Source organism: Stigmatopora nigra, chromosome 18 (assembly GCF_051989575.1).
Source record: "Stigmatopora nigra isolate UIUO_SnigA chromosome 18, RoL_Snig_1.1, whole genome shotgun sequence".
NCBI lineage: Eukaryota > Metazoa > Chordata > Actinopteri > Syngnathiformes > Syngnathidae > Stigmatopora > Stigmatopora nigra.
In genome coordinates this window covers 2,300,687-2,320,776 of record NC_135525.1, presented here as the reverse complement: position 1 = coordinate 2,320,776, position 20,090 = coordinate 2,300,687, and the positions used below count along the sequence as shown (strand labels likewise).

General features: G+C 38.8%; 2 protein-coding genes across 3 annotated transcripts in view; both read left to right on the top strand.

Moving 5' to 3' along the window:
• Positions 1–5,034, top strand: part of bms1 (BMS1 ribosome biogenesis factor) — a 38,613-nt gene extending 33,579 nt beyond the window's left edge. Inside the window, exons 22-23 of the mRNA XM_077738735.1 lie at positions 307–468; positions 3,888–5,034. Coding sequence (XP_077594861.1) covers positions 307–468; positions 3,888–4,115 — 390 coding nt within the window. The 3' untranslated portion in view covers positions 4,116–5,034. The remainder of the gene's footprint in view (positions 1–306; positions 469–3,887) is intronic.
• Positions 5,035–9,601: 4,567 nt separating this feature from the next.
• Positions 9,602–20,090, top strand: part of mtr (5-methyltetrahydrofolate-homocysteine methyltransferase) — a 91,150-nt gene continuing 80,661 nt past the window's right edge. Inside the window, exons 1-3 of one of the 2 annotated variants that reach the window (XM_077739317.1) lie at positions 9,602–9,927; positions 17,201–17,412; positions 18,174–18,263. In XM_077739317.1, coding sequence (XP_077595443.1) covers positions 9,885–9,927; positions 17,201–17,412; positions 18,174–18,263 — 345 coding nt within the window. In that variant the 5' untranslated portion in view covers positions 9,602–9,884. The remainder of the gene's footprint in view (positions 9,928–17,200; positions 17,413–18,173; positions 18,264–20,090) is intronic. The other variant, XM_077739318.1, reaches the window with a different exon arrangement.

Sequence of the window (20,090 nt, the reverse complement as noted above, 5' to 3'; positions counted from 1 at the left end):
TGAACTCAACTTCTGATGTTACAACCTTGTTATACAGTACATTCAGTTATATAAAGATATGATCAATATCTGAAAATGAGTTTAAAAATAGCTAGACCTCGACTGAGGTTTTAATAGAACTACAATATCCAAATCAGGAAAGTGAATCAAATGAAATGAATTGATTTTAAACGATAAACTGAAACAAGCCATTGTCTGTCAAAACAGTTGTTGTTGAATTTGTTTTATTTATTTTTTGTTTTTTTCAAGAGTTGTTGTTGTTGTTGTTATTGTTCTCCTTAATTCTATGAATGTTATTCAAAACAGCCTGTGGGTCGGAGGCAAGCACATTTCAATCGACTACATATCCCAAAAGAGCTCCAGAAGGCTCTTCCATTCAACAGCAAACCAAAACGGCAGCAAAACAATGGAAAGACACCCAGAGATCTCCGCCGACCCACTGTGATCAGAGAGCCTCATGAAAGAAAGGCAAGTAAAACTAAATCTAACCCTTGTGTTCTTCAACACATGATGGACAGAAATACCATTATGCCATATTTTTCTTTTAGTAGTACATACATTACTGCATACTTACTTGAATTTAAAATAATTGGAATCACTGGTTGGTCAGACACTCCTTAATCTTTTTTCCTACCTGGTATGGGTGAAAATGAATGAACTCATCTAAAAATTGCTTTGGACCATTTTTTCCCTTAATTCTGCATTGACTAATGGGAAAAAAAAACATGAAAAGAATGCAACGCTACGCTCAGTGCTCTTAGAGATCTTAGCACAAGGGAGATGCGGCGAAAAAGGTATGCCCGTATCTCAAAATTTGCCTCGTATGTCAAGGCAAATATTTGCTCGAAATCTAACTAGTATCTGAAATTCCTCAAATGTTGGCACTAGTGTGTCAAGGTATTACTGTTCTTTTTTAAATCATCACACAGTCATACCTCAATTACGAAATTAATTGGTTTCCAGAACTTATTTCGTAACTTGAAAATTTCGTAAATGCAGCAGTACTTTTTATACATACATTTTCTCATTCGTTCCACGGTCCTCACTTAACTACAAACTAAACCGTTTAAAGTTAGTGAAAGTTTCACAATTTTTCATGGAAGATGTGAGAATGAAACGTGAGATTATTATCAGAAAAATATTTTTTCATGTCTTAAAATGACTAACAAGCATACAAAATCTATCTTTGTTGAAGCATGATATGCGCATTTCCCTATGACCAACGATGTCAGAAAGTCGTTCACTTTGTAATTTATTTTAGACTTTTACATGTGCCCTGTGTGTGTGAATATATTCCATGTGTGTGAATATATGCCAAATTGCATTTCTTTCGCTTAATACAGGCAATTGCAATCATTAATAAGGGGAACATTTAACAGAGATGCACATGATATAATAGCTCGACATGTATGTAAGGGAGAATCTTGAAACATGAATAGTGGTTGTTGTGAAGCAGCCAATGAGAGCCTAGTGAGGTTCTAAAGTGAGAATCAATGCATCCGCAACACTATTTTCAAAATAAAATAACGGATAAGGACATGCATTTAGCTTTTGGGGGATTTCGTGACTTGGATCTTTTTTGTATCCCGGGGCATATAAAAAGATTTAGTAACCTGAAATGTCGCACCCTATTCTTAAATACAGGTATGACTTCCATATTCTCTTTTCTTATAAAGTAAGGTAACAGTTACTTTCATATTTTAAGAAGTTGGAATTTAATTTATTTATTTATTCACAGAAGTTTCATGTTTTAAACAAAAAAGATGTGATAATTATTGATTTCAACTAATATTTTTTTTATTGTCATTTTTGTTATATCACCCAGCACTACTCACTATTTTTCAGAGATTCATAATTCACTTGTTCTCATTTGCATCCATGTTTTTAACTATTAGAATAAAACCTGTAGAAATTTTGACGGGCTTTTATGAATTTGCCTAAATGAACCAAAAGTTGTGCAAAATGAAATAATTAAAATAATCAACATCACCATAGGCAAGCAGACTATTTTCAGCCTCACAAAAGTGTAAATTAAAATAAACTAAAACAACCCATTTTTACCCAAGATAACCGGTTTTAAATTTTTGCAGTTTCCACAACATTTATATGGAATGGGAAAACACCTAGTAATCCAGTAAGACAAATATTACAGGCTGAAATAATTTTTGTCAACAATAATGGAAACTTTCGATAGAAATTAGATAATTTTAAACTGCAATTACACCACCCGACCACCACAGAGAAAGAGGGTCCTGTTGCGAGATGAACGGCAGTTCCAGACCAAGGCTCAGGAGAAGAAGGCGATAATAAGAAAACATGTTTTAAGGGATAACACGGAGCATTAACGCGAAAAGACAATAACACAGCCAAAATGAGCGAATGAGATGCAGGACAACATGGATGCAATCCAATAAAAGATTCAAGCAAACTCTCCCTGCCGTTTTCTTATTTTTTTTTTTTTTAATGCCCCATGAATGCCTGTGCAAAGAGCAGGCTTATTGAAAATGTTGTTAACCCACTTTTAGGGGTAAGATCAGACCTAAACATTCCAGCCTAACCTGGCCCAATTAACCTGGTAAGGAAACCCAAACTTTCCTATTTTATTTGTAAGGACTCATGAGGAGGAGGACGGGTGATGTATGATAACAAATTAAAGTGTCTTTTGTAACAATCATTAAACAAGGCTGGCTAAACATTTACATCTTTTATATTAATTGAATAATATAGATGTTTGGGGATCATCAATTTTGCCAGTACAGCTGTTTAAATGCCTGCTCAGCGTCGAGGTGCCAGTCTTTTTACTCGCGTATGAAAGCAAAGCGCCACATTGACTATATTCAGCGAAGCCAACTCAAGTTTATTTAGTATTTTCAACAGTCAATTAGAAGCTTTTCCTGACCTAACTCTACCTCCTGTCTTTAGTTTATCCTTAACTTCTTGCTCCTCTATAGGGGTTACTATGTCAAAATAGATGCAGACTTGTGGGGGGAAGGGGAAGGTTATTAAGATGGCGGCGTTCACGTGTGCAAAGCATACGCTGGCTCTGCGGCTCCTATTTAGTAGTTAAATAGCAATTACATTACAGCATATGTTAGCTTCCTTTCATTGCTTTTCCACTGGTTGCACTGCTTCCAGATGAGTGATTTAACCAATCACATTTCAGCCATTATTTCTTGCCAACGTCAGAAATCTGCCTCAAGGCCTACACAATCAGTGCTGCAGGCTCTACTGCATTAATCAAGTGTCTGTTGCTTTAACCAATCAGAATTCGATTTGGTGACACCGAGGCCGTCTCGCAGGCGTAGGGTAACGTCATCGCTTTCACCAACTATGATTGTTGACATTCACTTTAGCGCAGCACCATCCAGTGGATGCATAACCTAATCTCAGCTTCTCTTGGAGACCCGTCTATTGTGGTGCGGTACGCCTTATAAAATATATGGAAAACATTTTGAAATGTGTCATTCATTGAAAGTGCACCTAATAATGCAATGCACCGTATAGTGTGGAGAGTGCGGTATTTTATATTGCACAGCAAATTTTAGTTTGAAGGCAAATTTATAAAAGTAAAGATGCCTTTCAAAATTACTGCAGGTTTTATACTTTACTTTTCATGGTGTAAGGGTGTTGTCTTCTATTGCCCATGAGAAAAAAATACTTTTTAAAATTATCATATTTAATGTTTAAAGTAAGCTACCAGTTAATTTCATAGTTGAATGAGAAAAGTCATTTATTCATTGAAGTTTCAAACTTAAAAGAAAAAATATGCGATAGTTTTTGTGGTAATTATCGATATCGACTTTTTTATTGTGATAACAATTGTCATGTCAACCAGCTCTGTTAAAGTGATGAATAATTTTGGTTTTGTTACCAATTTGTTTTTATAGGTGGCAGCTTTACTCCATGCCCTGAGCACAGTTCACAACTACAAGAAGAAGAAAGCAAATGTAGCTCAACATGCCAAACACCAAGAATTCCTGCAACAGAAAGGGAAAGAGGAGGAAGCCAGACTAAAGAGACAGAAGGAAGCACGTAAAAAACTTTTCCGTGTCATGGGACAAAAGGACCAAAAGAACCAAAAGTCAAGCCTTAAAGGGGCACCAAAGGATTACTAAATCCATTAGTTTGGGCTGCAGCAGTATTTCTGACAGGGTTTTCATATTAATATTATGATGGTCATAGTTTTGGACATTGCCTTTATTTTATATTAGTCAATGTACTGATGCTTGCTGGTATCACCTGGTGTGTGTTCGAGGCGTATTTGATCCAATGTGATGAAGTGGCACAGATGGACGCACGCCCCTTTACTCATGATTTAATTATAGACTACCCCTGCATTACACCTCCAGGGGGAAATAAAGATTTACCATCCTCGCGTTTTCAATTGAGGAAAGGGCAATACAGCACAGATTTTGTGGTTGTAGAAGGCTAGCCCCACTCATGATGAAAAAGAAAAAAGAAAAGCTGCAACAAAATGCAAATCAAGGGAAGCTACCAGATCACCATGTAATTAGTGTTACTGTTAACCTACTACGAGAAAAAATATAGATGTTCCTCTTCATTTTTCAAATTCATGCAGAATTGTGTGTATGTAACAATCATAAAGATTTTCTAATGGTGTGAATGTTGGTGAGCAAAAAGTATTTTTTTCTCCGATTACATCTGGAAATGAATATATCAAATAAAATGAACAAATGCGGAATAATGTGAATAAATCCGTTAATCTACATAGTCAATTCTGATACGCAAAATGATCAATGGCAATGCTTTCAACCCACCATACAACACAAAAATATTGGTTATTTTTCTAAGCTTTGAGTCCTAATTAATTCATGTTAGTTCTTGGTATATCACTACACTGTGTGGCTGTAATATTCCAGGAAGAATTTCCACCCCTGCCAGATTTGTTCTATCTTGTGATTCATGTATGTACTGTTAATATATTTAAAAACGTTCTGTTGTCTTCACAGCAATTTATGATGCAATGCATATTTTCAAATAAAAGACAGGAATTCCTGGCCAAGTAAAACACAATGGTGTATGTTAATTTTCTGTTATTATGTGCATATTGAATGAAACTGGGTCTAGGTTACTGATTGGCATTATTAATTGCTAGATGATATGGTCAGGTGTCAGAGATAGAAAAGATGTAGATTGGATTGCGTTAGTTATTACATAAAAAAAAAACGACACCAAAAATAACTGATACCTGCTCAGGGTTATTTTTGCACAGCTTTGATTTCAATAATAGATCAACTGACGTTTCATGCAATTAAACAAAAAAGCTGAGTTTCATTATTGGTACTCTTAGCCTTAATAGATTTAGTTAAAGGAGTCACGTCTTGGAAGCCGTTAAGCCAAGAAGCTTTTCAACGATTTAAAAATAAATAAATAAATGTGTGGAGTACAGATAACCAAGAGGTAGGTGTAAGCATGTCAAAATGGAAGTACTAGGACTATCCTGTGACTTGTGTGGCGTAAAGTTTTAGGACTTAAATTGTAAAGCCAGGAGATGCCTTTTAACTAGACAATAGTACCTCAACTTGTGAAATTAATTGATTCTAGAACTTGTTCCATAACTTGTATTTCTCATAGAGCAGTATTTTATATGTAAATTCTCAAATTCGTTCCACGGTCCTAAAAAAAACCTGCCAACAAAACCCTTTGAAAATGATAGTGTCCCAATTTTGATTGGAAAAAATGTGAGAAACCAACAAAAATGTCAGAAAATCATAAGTAATAATTTTCAATGTAATAAAATGGAGGGCAAATGTAAGGGAGCTCATGTTATGCAATAGCAAAGCACACAGGCACATTCAGATAAACCTCGAAACAACATCAAATAACGAATTAATAACTTAGTGTGGTAAACATGATATAAAAAATAAACAATCCCTTAATATTTATGGTTAAACTGTTCAGTAGAAAAATCTACTCATTGATAAAACCTTTATAATAACCCAAATAGTGGCATTTAACTGTAACTGTCCGTACATCAAACATGAGAAAACTTTTCAAATATCTTTTTAATCCAAATGTCCAACATTACCACTTTCAACCATAGTCCAAGTCCATTTAACATGATAATAACAATATCAGGTCCACGCTGAACATTCAACAAGCTCACCAAGACGGATTTTTGCATGACAACACGCTCGTTTCATAACATAAACACATTTAAATGAACTTGGATTACGATGCTGACACTCAAAAAAAAGTTTAACCTTACACTAAACTTAATTCTAATTTTGTATTAAAGTTTGATACCTTTCTTCTATCGAGTTGGCTCTATTTGCCTCACCTCCAACCTGACTTTCACTATAAATGGGCTGTTTCCTATCTCGAAATGCTCGTATGTCGGGGTGCTCGTATGTTGATGTACCATTGTAATTTGGTCAACATCTGATAAATTTAAACATTACCTGTGGGTAATGAATTAAATTCAATAATCTATTTGAACTTCAAAATCTACAGTGACTCATCCACTGAAGCCAAAATCTGGCCATTAATGTCCTAGGCAAAGTTTCACATTTGCATGGGAGAGCATTGTGGGATGACAACATGGGTCTAAGAAGTTTCACATTTGCATGGGAGAGCATTGTGGGATGACAACACGGGTCTATGGTCGTAAAGACATTTTATCACTTTCCAGTCCAAATAAGGTCTAGAGCAGTGGTCTCAAACTCGCGCCCCGCGCGGCGATATTTTGCGGCCCACGGGACGATAATTTGCGGCCCGCGTCTTAATATGATAGATTAATGTCCGTGCTGCCCACAAGATTGATATGAATGACACTTTGTTCGGAGCTGGATGAACCAATCATGGTGAGGTATACGGCTCTGGAGGGCGGGACATTGGCCGGGCTGTCCAGTGCCTCGCTCACTCACTCATTCGTTCCTCCAATCAGCTGGGCGGAGGAGAAGCCGTGAAGCCGATCACTCCGCTCGGCTAGGAGAGCTGCCGTAATCCAATATGATCAGAGAGCGAATGTGCGCATGCGCCATAGACCCACACGACTGAAAGTTAAAAGTTCAATCCGAGACTCATTGCAAGTGTAAACACATATTACAGCCCCAGAAATGTGTTTCAAAGCCTGCCGTGAAGAGAAAGGTCAGTGATGAGCACAGACAGTTTCAAGAAAAGTGGGGAGTGTGATATTTCTTTGTTGAGCACAGGAATCAGAATTCAGCCATTATTTGTTGCCAGGGTCAGAAATCTGCCCCAAGGCCTTCACAACAATTTCTGCAGGCTGTGCTGCATTAAACAAGCGTTGATTCGACTGTTGCTTTAACCAATCAGAATTCGATTTGGTGACACCAAGGCCTTCTCGCAGGTGTAGGGATACGTCAGTGCCTTTTCGCAGGCGTAGGGATACGTCATCGCTTTCACCAACTATGATTGGCTAGTGATAGAGTGGACTAGCCAGAGCTACCAAACTGTATCTGGAGTGAGCTGCACAAGCAAATATATTGTTGTGTTGATTTAATAGTGGTTTAGTCAACCCTCAATGGCTGGAGGAGAAGACATTGATTTGTTTGCAGATTTACTCTCAAAGCCATTTTCAAGACGGACCTTTCAAGAAAAAAAGCTGGACATTAAGAAAGGTGGGACAACTCAAAGCAAAGCAAGCCTGTCACAACCGGGAACAAACATTTTCAGCACTAAATTGGATAAAAACGATTGCCAGAAATACGACAGGATAGTCTCGACTTTCAGCATAAGCTTAAATGGCGATAGAAAAGAAGGTGGAAAGAAAAGAGGATGGATATTGTGTACAGGTATAAAGGATTTTTGGTGAGTAAAATATGGCTATATTCCTATTCAATATAATGAGGTAATTATTGATGTTTTTTATGTGTCGCAAGCTGTAGTTGCAGTAGAGGTTTTATAGCCATTCTTACGGCTGTCAGCCTGGACACACACTATGAAGTAGGGTGTGTTGTTTCTTTTCATCTGCAGGTACATGGAGCTGTGGCTCCACCCCTGTGACAAAGCCCTGCCCAGGCCAACACAGCTGTGACTATTTCTCCATCGTCCCTCCTCCAATCAAGATTCACTTCCTGTCCTTATTTAAACCTTTCTATTTGTCAGTTCACCCTTGATTCTTGACTTTGACTCCCTTGGCTGCCTGTGATTGTAAATGCTGAGGCAGCAGAGTCCTTTCTTTCTTTAGAAAGCACATTGTTTAGTGTTAAGTAAAGGTTGATTGCCCCAGCTTCACCTGATATTGGAGTACGTTACTCCTTGTTATATTTAGTATTTATGTTGACAAAGTTAATGATTTTGGGTTGCATAGGCGGACTTGAGATAAGTTTAGACACCCCGGGGTATACATAAAGTTTGTTGCATTTATACACGTAGTTTATTCCCCTGTCTAGACTTTGATTACATCAGTTCTGACAGTGGCACCCTTTGGCCTTATTTCCTGTGTTATGTGGGTGTTGATTTGAACACCTGTCTGGGAGGGTGGTTTTACCGTGTTTATTTGAGGGTGACACTTTAATATCTTTTGCGTGTGTTTTGCTGTGTTATCCCGTAGTCCAGGTTTTGGTGGACTTTGTTGTAAATAAATGATTATTGAAGGCTACTTGCAGTGTTTGTCTGACTCATCCTTGACTGGACCCTTCTGCTGTGGTAATTGTGACTCCTTGGTATATCTTACCATCAGGGGGAGTCGTAACAGCCATAAATACGTTTTTGGATTGATTCCGACATCTGAAGGCGTCGCTAAAAAATACACAGACCGCCGCTGCACTAAACTGAATTCTAATTTTGTTTTAAAATTTTGATACCTTTCCTTTCCCGGCCGGGTTGTCTCTATTTGCCCCGCCTCCACCCTGACTTACACACGCAACCTATCGATTGTTTGCTTTTGCATTCCCTTCAAAATATTCCCAAAAGGATGTACACAAATGTCCTCACAATAGGGGTCACAGTCTGCAGAAGTTCCCCATTTCGTGGAAGACTTGCTGTGTGTGGTTCCAGTTTTTGCATCTTTTTGAGTCAGATTTAGGTACCGCAAGCAAACTGGCGCTGTTTAAGCGGCAGCCGGCGGTTGCGGTAGCACCGTCCACTCTTGCTCGTTTTGTGTTTTGCTGCTTTTATGTCTTAATGTCTTGATGATTCAATTTACTTTGATTTGCTTTGTACTTTTGCTTTACTGATCTGTCTCATCACCCCCTTGCTACTTCCACAATGTAATTTCCTGAATACGGGATGAATAAAGTTATCCAATCCAATAACGTACGACCACTTGCCAACGAGAAGTAGTATATACACGTCATTCGCACAGACTAACAGAAAAAAAACACTGAAAAAAATGGAACGCTCCGCTCTGTGCTCGCAGAGACATTACAAGAGGGAGTTGCGACCACAGAGACAGTAGAGTTGAGGGAAGAGAGACAGTGCCCATGATGTTCTTATGAGCAGACTCTTGCGTCTGCTGTCTGCTCGAATATCAAAATTAGCACTCGTATGTCGAGGTATCACTTTACCGGCAATGATCTGGTGTGATGTCGCTCTTTCAATCACACAGTTTAAAGTTTTTGCTCTTTGCGCTTAGTAACTTGTTCGCCACCCCTGATTCAGTGTTGACGCTTAGAAGTGCAAGAGCACGTGGGTTGAATCTGAGCCCGTGGGCCAAATAATACGTAATAAAATTGCATAATTGTAATAAACATGATATTTTACTTACAGATCACATTTTCTAAAATTTCGAAGCTAGTTGCTACAAGAGTGTCATTTTATTTTGACGTACCGAAACAGGAAGGTACTCCCGATTCTGTTACACTTTATGACTTTCAAAATCTATGGTATAGTTAGTGTTTTACTACACGCGGCGGACTTCATTTAGCAAGTTTTCCTTCCTACCAAAATAATTTAAGATGGTTCGGACGAACGGCGCCCCCCAATTTTCTTCAGAAACAGGTATGGCGTTTTGAAAAACCTCGCAATACCTTTGGCTTCAGTTAGCTTTTAGCACACCCTTCTCACGTGAAAAACTTTTGATTGCTGACGTAAAACCAAGCTGCTCAAGGGACCAGTTTCATCACATCATTTCTTTTGGTGTCCGATAGTTGCAATCGGTCTTCATTTTGTGCACACAGTTAGTCAAAGGTTTAAGACATTTTCTCTTTTAATTGAATGGTAAAAAGCCTCAAAACTATGAATGCGGGTCTAAAATCTACGATTAATGCAGTGTCAAGAGGCAGATGATTTATACAAGTCAATATAATTTGCCAGTTTGGAAAGTTATGATTCAAACAATTCAAAATGTATTATCTGTATCATCTGAGTGAACGAAATCCAACAATTGGAATCTAATATGTTTAAGTTATATAATCTTTCCCATCTCACTGCCCGTCATCGACATCGACAGACGTCCAATTAATTTAAACTGGGACGACTGCCATGGAACACTCAGTGCACTGACGCCGCTAGACGCTAGGCTGCGATCATTCACAGACATGGCCGCGACAATCGAAAAACTGCAAGACGTCTCAATTCTCAAGGGATGGGTGGGAAACAGAAATGAGACGTCAAATATTAAAAACAAATGGTCATGTCAGCCAAAGTATCTTCTCCACATTCCAGCAGTCCAAGTAGATTCGGCTTCCCTTTTGTTTAGTGTAATTAAGGAGCAAAGCATTTACTTCGTTGCATGCAGGCATTGTAGATGTAGTAAGCGAATCACTTTCTTCAATGCAAGCAAATATATAATAATGTAAGCCAAATAACCCTAACCAGCTCGCTACTGGCACAGTTTGTGAGCTCTGGCTTCTCCACTCTATCACTAGCCAATCATAGTTTGTGAAAGCAATGACATATCCCTATGCCTGTGAGAGGGTCTTGATGTCGCCAACTCAAAATTTGATTGGTTGAAGCAACGGTTTTATCAACACTTTTGATTATTATTATCATTCATTATTATTATACTGCTCACTGAAATGGCCGATGCTCCCAATCAGTTGATGCGCCTGGTCTCTGCACTAAATTCAATTTTTTTTATAGCTCTGACCGCTTGAGTGACTGGTTTTATTTTTTGCCGGCACGCTACTTATTGCGAACAACCCAGTAGACGTTCACCCTAAAAACATTCCTATCCGCAAATTCCAAGCATTACGGTAAATCCGCTCAAAAGATTCCGGGGGGGGGGGGGGGGGGGGTGGCAAGGCTATTTGACTGCCGAACAAAGCGTCTTATGTATTGACAAAAACATATACCCACAGATGTGACTGTGCCCTATCACACAGTGCGTTTTATTGGTGTGAAAATACAGTACACAAGTAGAAAGAAGTGTATTTATTAAATATCACAGATACTGCCATCTGAAAAAATTAAGATCTATATATAATCTATAAATAAAAAAATGTAAATACTTTAAGTACTGTGCTCACAGTGAAAAAAAATCCTCTCCGCTTGACTTTAATGATAAAAAAAAACATGTGAATAGGAGTATTAGTCCAAGTCCTCTTCGTCAGATTTGAGAGGCATTTTTCTTGTACAAATATTGCTGTTGTTGTTGTCTTGACTCTGTCAACCCTTTAAAATTGGTCAAAATGTTCCAATTTTGTGAGAAAGATTAGAGAAAATGATCATAAATGTATTTGGTAATGGCACAAAATGAAGTATATATACAAACTCATGTTAAAACATGGAAACACATGGTAACAAGAGAAAGCTTATATGAAACATAGAGATGGCACACAAACATGAACACATTTAAACACAGCATTAAGAATTCAAACAACATTAATCAACAACAATCATTAATGTTTTATGATTTCTTTGTAATGAAATTTTACACTGATTTTAAAGGTCACTAAGGGTTCTTACCTGCTTCTGCAGTGTTGGTTGATGAACATTTTGGAGAAAAAAAACTATACAAAGATGATGGGCTTTGACAACTTTTGATAATGTTTCTAAAATGCACTAGACAAACACTGAGAGGTAAGTGACCCGCTTTGGGGGTAGGTGTGATCCGAGGTAGAATGCCAAATTACGAGTCCGTAACTACCACTTATTTAGGTCTTTTGCCGAGTAAACCCACCTTATGGAGAAGGACTACCAATTTCGTCATGCACAGTTTCTGGGTGTGATGACAAGTAGGCTTTTGTCCGATTATTATTATTATTATTATTAAAAATGATGACTGAATTAAGGGTACGGCTTATATGCGCATAAAAACACAACACGCAAAAAAAACTGCGGCGGCGTGACATGACGACGTCACGACAAGATGGCGGTACTGTGTACGCCGCGACGTCATGACGCAAGCAATTGTCGATACGGTCATTAATTTCAAAATAGAAAAGATAAACAGATGAAATGCTAAACCAAATTTATTTTGACGTCTATGAATGAAATTCATTAAAAAAAACGTTCATATCTTTCATAAAACGAGAAAAAACACGTTCCTGTCACTGCTCACTTGGTTTACCGTCTAAACCTAGTTAAACGTGCTCTGATTGCCCAAACTCGAGTAGCCTTGATTTTGAAATATAATCAAATTCCATTTTCATTAAAAGGCAGGTTTTATCCTTTTCGCTCAGGCACCTAGGTGGGCAGCGTGGGGTCCTATAGTTGTAGTTTGAGTTGTAGTCTTTAGTAGTGAGCACCGTGAACGTTTCCTACGTAGTTTGATTCAGTCAGTGTTCATCAAAGTTGACAGGTCTGGGTAACGGGCAGGGTATTCAGTGGGGCTCCTTCGTCCAATTTATCTGTCGGGTAACACTGCATCGAGGTAAGCTCGTACAATGCAATCAGGTTCCAGGTTTTCATAGTCATCCGTGATCTTTTACAACCGTTCATTAATGGCTGCGTAGTATGACTTTTTGGTTTCTCTCGGCATAATGCCTGTTCTATTCGTATTTCCCCATTAGTTTGCTCTGATTCATATTTTTCATGAGGCACGTTAAATTTGGATGGACGACACTCTAAATTGAAATGCGCGTGCCAACCTTCAACAGAATTATTAATGCGTGGTATTCCCAGCAAGGTCTTTTCTCTAACATTCCATAAGGGGATAGCAAAATCTGGATGGCTTCACCTTCCCCTTATGGACTACCGTTTTCTTGTTATTGGAAAAAAGCTTTTGTTAGAATTGCTGGGATCGGACGAACTTAACCTACTGCTTTATTGTCAGCAGAAAACGCACATTGCACAATATCACCCACGACAACTTTTCTAGTGAAGTTTCTTGAGTTTGTGTAGCAGCATCAGGGCTTTGCAGGTCATCTTTTTGAACAGATGTGACCGCTGTCCATGGTTCTGACTGACCACTTAAACAATGATTTAGGTTAGCAATAATTCGGTCTATTTCCTATGTAATGCTGATTAATGAATGTTGTTTAATGTCTGCTTTTCTCTCCTGAACGTGGTTTCCTATTCAAACAACAATTAATGAACAAACCAATGGTGATAAACACATGGCATTCGTGTTGAGCTCTGGTTAGTTTGCTGTGCTGTCCATTTAAGAACCTGCCAGAATAGACAAAATTTCACCCAAAACGTTAGTCAAGTCAGTGTGTGAGGTTAACTCATATTCTGCCATCGACGGCAATAGGCGTTCAATCCATTTTCATTGGGTGATTGGCAGTTAAAGAGCCCATTCATTCACTGCACTTGTCAACAGTACATTTCAACCAGAGGTTCCACTTTAAAGACCAAGTGTCCGTCGACCAAGTGTCCGTCGACCAAGTGTCCGTCGACCAAGTGTCCGTCGACCAAGTATCCGCCGACCAAGTGTCCGCCGACCAAGTGTCCGGTCACGTTCTCAGGGGAGCGAAGTTGATCTTTCCCGATGTTTCTCAAAACATTTTTTAGAAGTCCAGCTGGAGTGAGAAGCGACTTTACTGTTGTTTATCATGTTTGCAAGCAGATGTACGCAAAATGATTTTTCTAATGTTAATAAGCTAAGTAAATCAATGTGTTCTTCATTGCGAATATATATAAATGTGAGACTAATGACACTAAGTTATCTTGATTAATTTGAAGGTATTCTTCCTTCTTCATTATCCCATTTACTCTCTGTAAAGCACCCCTTCCATTGTAAGCAAAACACCCCCACAGCATAATACTACCTATACCGTGCTCGACGATAGGCATGGTGTATTTGGGGTTAAAGGCCTCACCTTTTCCCCCCAAACATATTGCTGGGCATTGTGGCAAAACAGCTTGATTTTTGTTTCGTCTGACCACAGAACTTTCCTCCAGAACGTCTTATTTTTGTCCATGTGTTCAGCAGGAGTCGTTAAAGAACCAAACTTCATGAATGTTTTTGTGACAGAAGTACAGACGCTCCCCTACTTACGAACGAGTTGCGTTCAGATTTGTGTTGTTTGGCGGGGACAGTTTCAGTTTTTATTGCCAATTGTTTTTGGCCAAGTATGATAGTTGTGGGATCTAATCCATATATATTAAATAACTTTGGATCAGAGGAAGCACACAGAGTCAGTCGTGATGAGATTTGACCAGACTTCAGCTGAATTAGGGGGACAGAGTAGCCAGCGCTGGGAGATGTGTCCATCCCCCAGCCTGACCAGTTCGAATCCCTAGCTACCCCCAACAGATGAGCTAGTTTTATTAACAAAGGATCATGTGACCTAGGTACGTAAAAATATATAGTGTTGAGTTTTTCATCATTTTTTTTTATTTTCTCTTTTGAAATAAATGACCGTATTGTTTTTGCATTGTCTTGCGTTATAGCATATTGTCTATGTCACTGTCAGAACCGCTCTGGACATCTAAATTATGTCGTACAAAGTGAAGCATCTTAAACAGATGGGTTTTTCGCTTCGATGGCCGTAGAAGGTAGAAAAGGCAGGTCGAAGCAAGATGGATCCCGCACGCTCACTCTATTGTCTTGGAGTGGGGTTTTCTGAGTAATTTTCTGAACCGTTTTATCCTCATTAGGGGCGCGGGGGTGCTGAAGCCTATCCCAGCTGACTCCGGGCCAGAGGCGGGGGGGGGGGGGGCACAAGGAGACAGACAGCCACGCATACTCACATCCATACCTATGGGCAATTTAGAGTGTCCAATCAGCCTACCATGCATGTTTTTGGAATGTGGTAGGAAACCCACATGATAGTTATTGTGATAATTATTAATATCGACTTTTTTTTTAATTGTGATAACAATTTTTGTCAATTGGCTTTATCTCAGTAGTAAAGATGTGTGTGCATTTGTCCCAGATTATTTTTTACGTATTTTTTTAAACAAGTGAAATTATATTTAATAAAATATTATATATTTTAAGTACTTTTATTTACAAATACAACTTTGGATTTTAATGGGATCACTTTTATTATATTATTTTGATTTTCAAAACCCTCTCTGTACTATTTTTTAACTCCCTAAGGTAGACACTGCTCTCAAGTGGTCAGTGAAACAATGTCCAATATATATATATTGCCTTAATGTGCTTTTCATGCACTGAAAATCACGTTTTGGCCGAGTACGATAGTTTTCATTCTAACTTATATATATATATATATATATATATATATATATATATATATATATATATATATATATATGTATATGTATATGTATATGTATATGTATATGTATATGTATATGTATATGTATATGTATATGTATATGTATATGTATATGTATATGTATATGTATATGTATATGTATATGTATATGTATATGTATATGTATATGTATATGTATATGTATATGTATATGTATATGTATATGTATATGTATATGTATATGTATATGTATATGTATATGTATATGTATATGTATATATATATATATATATATATATATATATATATATATATATATATATATATATATATATATATATATATATATATATATATATATATATATGTATATATATGTATATGTATGTATATATATATATATATATATATATATATATATATATATATATATATATATATATATATATATATATATATATATATATATATATATATATATATATATATATATATATATATATATATATATATATATATATATATATATATATATATATATATATATATATATATATATATATATATATATATATATATATATATATATATATATATATATATATATATATATATATATATATATATATATATATATATATATATATATATATATATATATATATATATATATATATGTTACATAGATCACATTGATCACATTGATCACATTGATCACATTGATCACATTGATCACATTGATCACTTTGATCACTTTGATCACTTTGATCACATTGATAACATTGAAATTCACCGGGGCTTTCGCTCCGAGCCGATCCGGGAACCGTGCACCACGTCATACTTATTTGTATGAGACACTGCCGTTTAACATAGGCTCTTTTTCAGCCTTTTTTTCTGAGAACCAGGAAATTTAGCGGGACTTTTGCCCGAGCCTATCCGAGGATAGTGCATGCTTCGGACTGAACCATTCTGACGCCCCGCCGTTTGACTTAGATAATGTTTTGGACTTAAAAATTTTTCGAGAACCAGGGAATTCAGCGGGACATTCGCCCGCGTCTATCCGAGAATAGTGCATCTTCGGATACATTTCTCTGAGACACCGCCGTTTGACTTAGTTGTTTTTTCAACATTTTTCATGAGAACCAGGAAATCCACTTTAAATACACTTTGACGTTTTATGGAGGTCTATTTTAATACACTTTCACGTTTTATGGAGGTCTATTTTAATACACTTTCACATTTTATGGAGGTCTGTTTTAATACACTTTCACGTTTTATTGAGGTCTATTTTAATACACTCACGTTTTATGGAGGTCTATTTTAATACACTTTCACGTTTTATGGAGGTCTATTTTAATACAGTTTCAGGTTTTATGGAAGTCTATTTTTATACAGTAAATAGTTCGGTAGAACAGTGTTCTAGACCCTCAATTGTTATTGTAAACAGACAACATATTTTATAGTTTTTTTTGTTAAACATGAATTTCACCCTCTCTCTCTACCCATATTCTATATGGTGTACTGCATACAGGGGGGTAAAAAAATAACATAAAATAAAAATATAAAATAAAAAATAACATAAAAATAACATTTTTGAAGGGGCGCCCCTACTTCGCGGATTTTCAGTTATCGCGGGTGGTCCCGGTCTCCATTAACCGCGATTACCAAGGTCCCACTGTATATGTATTAATGGTAACATAACATCTGTATTACATTTTCAGAGCGCAGATGTCTCATCGATTCTGAGCTGCGAGGACTGTTGCGAAAAAGAATCATGATCCTGGATGGTGGTATGGGAACTATGATTCAGCAGCAGGACCTTCAAGAGGAGGATTTCCGTGGGGAAGAATTTAAAGAGCATAAATTTCCTCTTAAAGGAAACAATGACCTGTTGAGTATCACAAAGCCTGATGTCATCTATACAATTCATAAGGTATGTTCAACAGACTTGGATTAAACTGGCACAAGCATCATTTTTAAAGTTATGTATGATGTTTAATCAGAAGAACTCCAATTGAGTAATCACTTGCCATTTCCCGGTTCAGCTTTCTCGGCTTTACTACATCGCAGGTTTTTTTTCTAGGAACATTTTATTTTCAAAATGTTGTTATTTTTTTTAATTATTATTTTAAGTTTTTAAAAATGTGAAAATCCACCCTGAAACTCGTAGCCCGAAAAAACATTTTTGAATTTTTTTAATAGGGGTGACCATACTTGTGACCATGCGTTTTTTCGATTATCGTGGCCTAGTCTGGTCCACATTAACTGCGATATTCGAGGGATTACTGTAGTCCTGATTTATTAAGAATGAGTATTAAATGTCTCCGCTGTCATGGGCCCATCCTGGCGGCCTCACAGCTCTAAGGTCCTGGTTTCAAATCCAGGTCGTTCTGCCTGTGTGGAGTTTGCATGTTCTCCCCGGGCCTGCGTGGATTTTCTCTGGGTTCCTCCGTCCCCTGTCACACTCCAAAAACACTCTAAATTGAGTATGAGTGTGAGCGTGAATGGTTGTCCATCTCCTCGTGCCCTGCCATTGGCCTCTGGCCCGAATTGAGCTGGGATAGGCTCCAGCACCTCCGTGACCTTAGTGAGGATAAAGCAGTTAAAAAAATAAATGACAGTGTTAAATGTTATTTATTGTTCAATTTTAACCAAGCATCTGTTTCTAACTTGTGGTTTATTTTGCTATGGCAGGAATATCTACAGGCTGGTGCGGACATTATTGAGACCAACACATTCAGCAGCACGTCTGTTGCTCAAGCCGATTATGGACTCGGGCACATGGTAAATGGAATGTTAGGTTTAGTTAGTACTGTTTTACCTTTACAGTAATACCTTGTCATAGAGTGCCCCGACATACGAGCAATTTGAGATACAGTAAAATTTAGAGAAAATATTTATCTTGAGATACGGGACAATTTTGATATACTACAGGCATAAAGCGGACGCGAGAGGCTGCTCATAAGAACATTATGGGCACTGTATCTCTGCCCCCTCCCCAGCCACTTCATCCAGCTCTTCCGGGAGTATCCCAAGGCGTTCCCGGGCCAGCCGGGGGGGAGACATAGTCTCTCCAGCGTGTCCGAGGTCGGATCCATGGCCTTCCAAGGGAGACGTACGGGGGGCATCCTGATCAGATGCCCAAGCCAATTCATCTGGCCCCTCTTTATCCAGAGGAGCAGCGACTCTACTCCGAGCCCCTCCCGGATGACTGAACTTCTCACCTTATCTCTAAGGGAGACTCCGGACATCTTGAGGTGGAAACTCATTTCAGCTGCTTGTATCCAGGATCTTATTCTTTCGGTCACGACCCACAACTCGTGACCATAGTTGAGGGTGGGAACGTAGATTGACAGGTAAGTAGAGAGCCTCGCCTTTTGCCTCAGGTACTTCTTCACCACGACAGACTGGTGCGGAGTCTGCATCACTGCAGACACCACCTGTCGATCTCTCGCTCCATTCTTCCCACACTCGTGAACAAGACCCCAAGAACCCTAATTCCTCCACCTGGGGAAGGACATGATCCCTGACCCTAACCCTTTTTCCGACTGAGGAACATGGTCTCAGATTTGGAGACTCTGGCACCAGTCGTATATGGACCGGACCCTGTGTAAAACGGGTTCCGGAACCCCATACTCCCTGAGAACCCCCCACAAGACAACCCGGGAGACGTGGTGGAACTCCTTTTCCAGGTCCACAAAGCACATGAAGACTGGTTGGGCTAACTCCCATGATGCCCCAAGGACCCTGCTGAGGGTTTATAGCTGATTCACTGTTCCTCGGCCAGGACAAAAACCACACTACTCCTCCTGAATCCGAGATTCGACCTCCCGGCGAACCCTCCTATCCGGTACCCTAGAATAGACCTTTTTGAGGAGGCTGCGGAGTGTGATTCCCCCAGTAATTGGAACACACCCTCCGGTCCCCCTTTTTAAAAAGGTGAAACACCATGCCTCCGAGGCTTTTTCACCACCTCGGTGACTTCCACCCCAGAGATAGAGGGTCCTCATTTGAAGGCGCTTCGGTGGATTTGAGGAGGCTTTCACCGTCCCCCCGATTCACAACATCGCAAGTCAAGGTCAGGAGCACCCAATCCCCACTAAACACTGTTGACGCTGCACTGCTTCCCACTTCTGTCAGATGGTGGAACAACATTTCCTTGAAGCCATCCGGAAGTTGTCTCCATGGCCTCACCAAACTCCTCCCATGCCAAGGTTTTTGCCTCGGAGACAACCAGTTCTGCTTGGCCACCCGGTCAGTACCCTTCAGCGGTCTCTGGTGTCCTCAGTGCCAAAAGGGCCTGATAAGACTCCTTTTTCATCTGGGCGTCATCCCGGGGTTGCCACCACGACGGGCAACGACCACCTTGCGGCCACAGCTCCGTTCTATCCCCTCAGCAATAGAAGCGCGGAACATGGTGCACTCGGACTCGATGTCCCCCGCCTCTTCCTGGACATGAAACAAGCTCTGCTGGAGGTGGGAATGGAAACTCCTTCTGAGATTCCGCCAGGTGTTTCCAGCAGAACCTTACGAAACATTTGGGTCTCCCGGGACGCACCGGCATCGTCCCCCACCATCGGAGCCAACTCACCACCAGGTGGTGATCGGTTG